The 2,751-nt window shown below is 35.8% G+C and overlaps 1 protein-coding gene across 1 annotated transcript; it reads right to left on the bottom strand.

Annotated features, from left to right (window-relative positions):
- Window positions 1-250: 250 nt before the first annotated feature.
- LOC104213646 (protein PHYTOCHROME KINASE SUBSTRATE 1-like) lies at window positions 251-2,198 on the bottom strand. Its single transcript, XM_009763175.2, has one exon. The coding sequence runs from the start codon at window positions 2,050-2,052 to the stop codon at window positions 628-630; it is 1,425 nt and encodes a 474-aa protein (XP_009761477.1). The 5' UTR covers window positions 2,053-2,198; the 3' UTR covers window positions 251-627.
- Between the last annotated feature and the right edge of the window lie 553 nt (window positions 2,199-2,751).

The following is a 2,751-nucleotide window of genomic DNA, read 5'->3' on the forward strand; positions in this document are numbered from 1 at the left end:
GCTAAGCATACACGATTTTTCTCAAAAGGGCTTCACACTCTTTAGAGTATCAATCGCGTGAGGCGTTATTCTCTCGCCTAACAAAAACATCATCAAACAACTAATAGAACTAGACAAAAAATTAAATTCACAAATTTTTTTAAGTGTTCTACAGAAGAGACATGATTACTTAAGAGCGTCAATAAGTTAAGACATTAGAAAGAACAATATCATAATTCAGTTACATAGCTTTGGAAATAAGCCAAAAACATAAGTACAGAAGCAAACGATGTACGTATAGCATTAGACAGCTTAATTCACAAAATACACTTAAACTGAGTATCGCAGATTACACACTAGAAGAAGAGCAAGAACTAAGAAAAATGGCTAGTTCAATTTATTATGAAACTGCATTGATAGAAGGGAAGCCCAATGCACTAAGCTCCCGCCATGCGCGGGGTACGAGGAAAAGCTGGACCATAAGGGTCTATTCTTCGTAGTCTTACCATGCATTTCTGCAAGAGGTTGTTTTCATGGCTCGAACACTCCTGGTCACATAGCAACAACTTTACCAATTAGCTCCCATTCTGAAACTGCATTGATAAGTAGTGGAAATTCCAAATTTTTAAACCAAAATCTTTTCCTCTTCTAAATATACAAGAAATCTGCAGGACGTCCAGTATATGAACTAGAGAATGATCTTGTAGTAAATTCATGTTTCCTATTTCCGCTATCAAATCTACTCATCTTACTCTCAGCATGAAATCTTGTCATTGGCACAACACACTCAGTTTTTAACTGCCTCTGAGTCATCTCCATTGATGTTTTTTCACTACCTTTATATGCATCTCCCACAACTCCAACAGCTTTATGACTATTACATCCTAAAAAAGTGCCCGAACGACGTTTCGCTTTCTCTCTCCCTGCTGTTTCTTTCCCATACTTGGTTCTAATTGATGGAATTTTCATCTCTTCTGAATCAGACATTATAGAGAAATCAGCAGCACTAGCAGTAACCACACTCCAATCAATACTAACTTCACTTGGAGCATAACATGACATACCATCTGAACCTTGTCTAACAAAACTTGGATTTGCTGTATTATTACTTGGAAAACTTTCAATCTCAAATAAATCTGAACTTGCATCACTTTCTGCATAATCATCCTCATATGTACCTGAACTTGCTCCTATATTGATAATATCAATTTCTTCAGGTTTTGTAGCAATTGCATCCCAAGCTAACATACTTACCTTTTTCTCAAGGCTCAGTTTGGTTCTTTCTTTCTCTGTTAATGAAGAGCCAAACACTTCTAGGGACTTTCTTTTGATGTCTTCTTCCTTTTGCAGTTGTATCTTTACACCTGGATTTCCAGCTATAGGATCGAAAACCGGAACCTTTCCAAATCCCAATTCATCAATTTTCTTGAAATGTAAATCTTGATGATTAGCTCCTCTTGTACTGGACTCAGAACTTTGAGCTAAGCTTCTTGTTTTGATGGGGTTTTGTTTTGATTTTCCATGATATTTTCCACTGTTGAAACTGTTTCCGCCGACTTGATCATCAACCTTAACAGAGTTCTTGTCTTTACAATAACAATTGCAGCCAATTCTGGCTAGGAATTTCTTGCCATAAGACTTGTTATTGGTCTTTGTTGGTGTCTGATGCTGATGATTTCTTGAAATATTTTGCAATAATGCACTTCTACTATTCCAACTTGATTCTGAATGAATACTTGGAGTTTTAGGCCTAATTTTTTGCTTCAATAAAGCTATATTAGTAGCTGCCTCAGCAATCTTGTGTTTGTTTTGTGATTCACTATTTGTGGCATTTTCTTGATTTTCTTCATCAACCCCTTCATTGAAGTATTTTTCTGCACTAAAGATATCTATTTCACCATCATCTTCTTTCTGGCTCAAATTTCCACTTGGCTCAAGATTGAGTACAAAGGTATCTTCAGCACCATTTAAGTAAGAAGAAAATGAGGCATCTTGAAAAACACTGTCACTTTTTGTGTTGAAGTTGTTTGGGATGTTGGATTCTAGTGTTGAAGTCACTTTAACCATAGCCATAGGAGACTAAAACTTTGTATTTGAGTGGAAGTCTTTTTTATGTAAGCAAACAAAAACAAAGGCAAGGAGAAAAGGACTTAAACAGAAGAGAACTAAAACTTTGTGCAGAATAAGGCTTGCTGAGAAGTCAGATGGGAGGTACTAAACTACAACAGGAAACTGATGAAAATACTTAGGCTGCAGATATAGTATTAGTATTATAGGAGGAAAAAGGGAAAAAGAAAAAAAAAAAAAAAGGAAGAGGGGAACTTTTGAATAATGGTAAAGTTATATCCGTGTGATCTATAAGTCACGGGTTCGAGCCGTGAAATTAGTTGTTGATGCTTGCATTAGGGTAACTGTCTATATCACATCTCTTGGGGAGTTTTGGAGTAACGATAAAATTATTTCCGTGTGACCTACAGGTCACGGGTTAGAGCTGTGGAATCAGCCACTAATACTTGTATTAAGGTAGATTGCCTACGTCATACCCTTTTTGGTTTACTTTTGAAGCTGATGTGCTTAATAAAGCTACACCCTTTTTTTTCTTTAAACTATTAAAGATAACACATCACTAGTTATTAGAGATCTCAACATCAGATTGTGATTTTCCTTTGACATTTTTCCCACCTTTTTAGAGGTTTTATTAGTACTTACAAGAACTTTCCCACTTTACGAAAGTAGTAGATTTTACACTTTTCTTCTATTCAACTTACTATT

Source organism: Nicotiana sylvestris, chromosome 10 (genome assembly GCF_000393655.2).
Source record: "Nicotiana sylvestris chromosome 10, ASM39365v2, whole genome shotgun sequence".
In the NCBI taxonomy this organism is placed as follows: domain Eukaryota; kingdom Viridiplantae; phylum Streptophyta; class Magnoliopsida; order Solanales; family Solanaceae; genus Nicotiana; species Nicotiana sylvestris.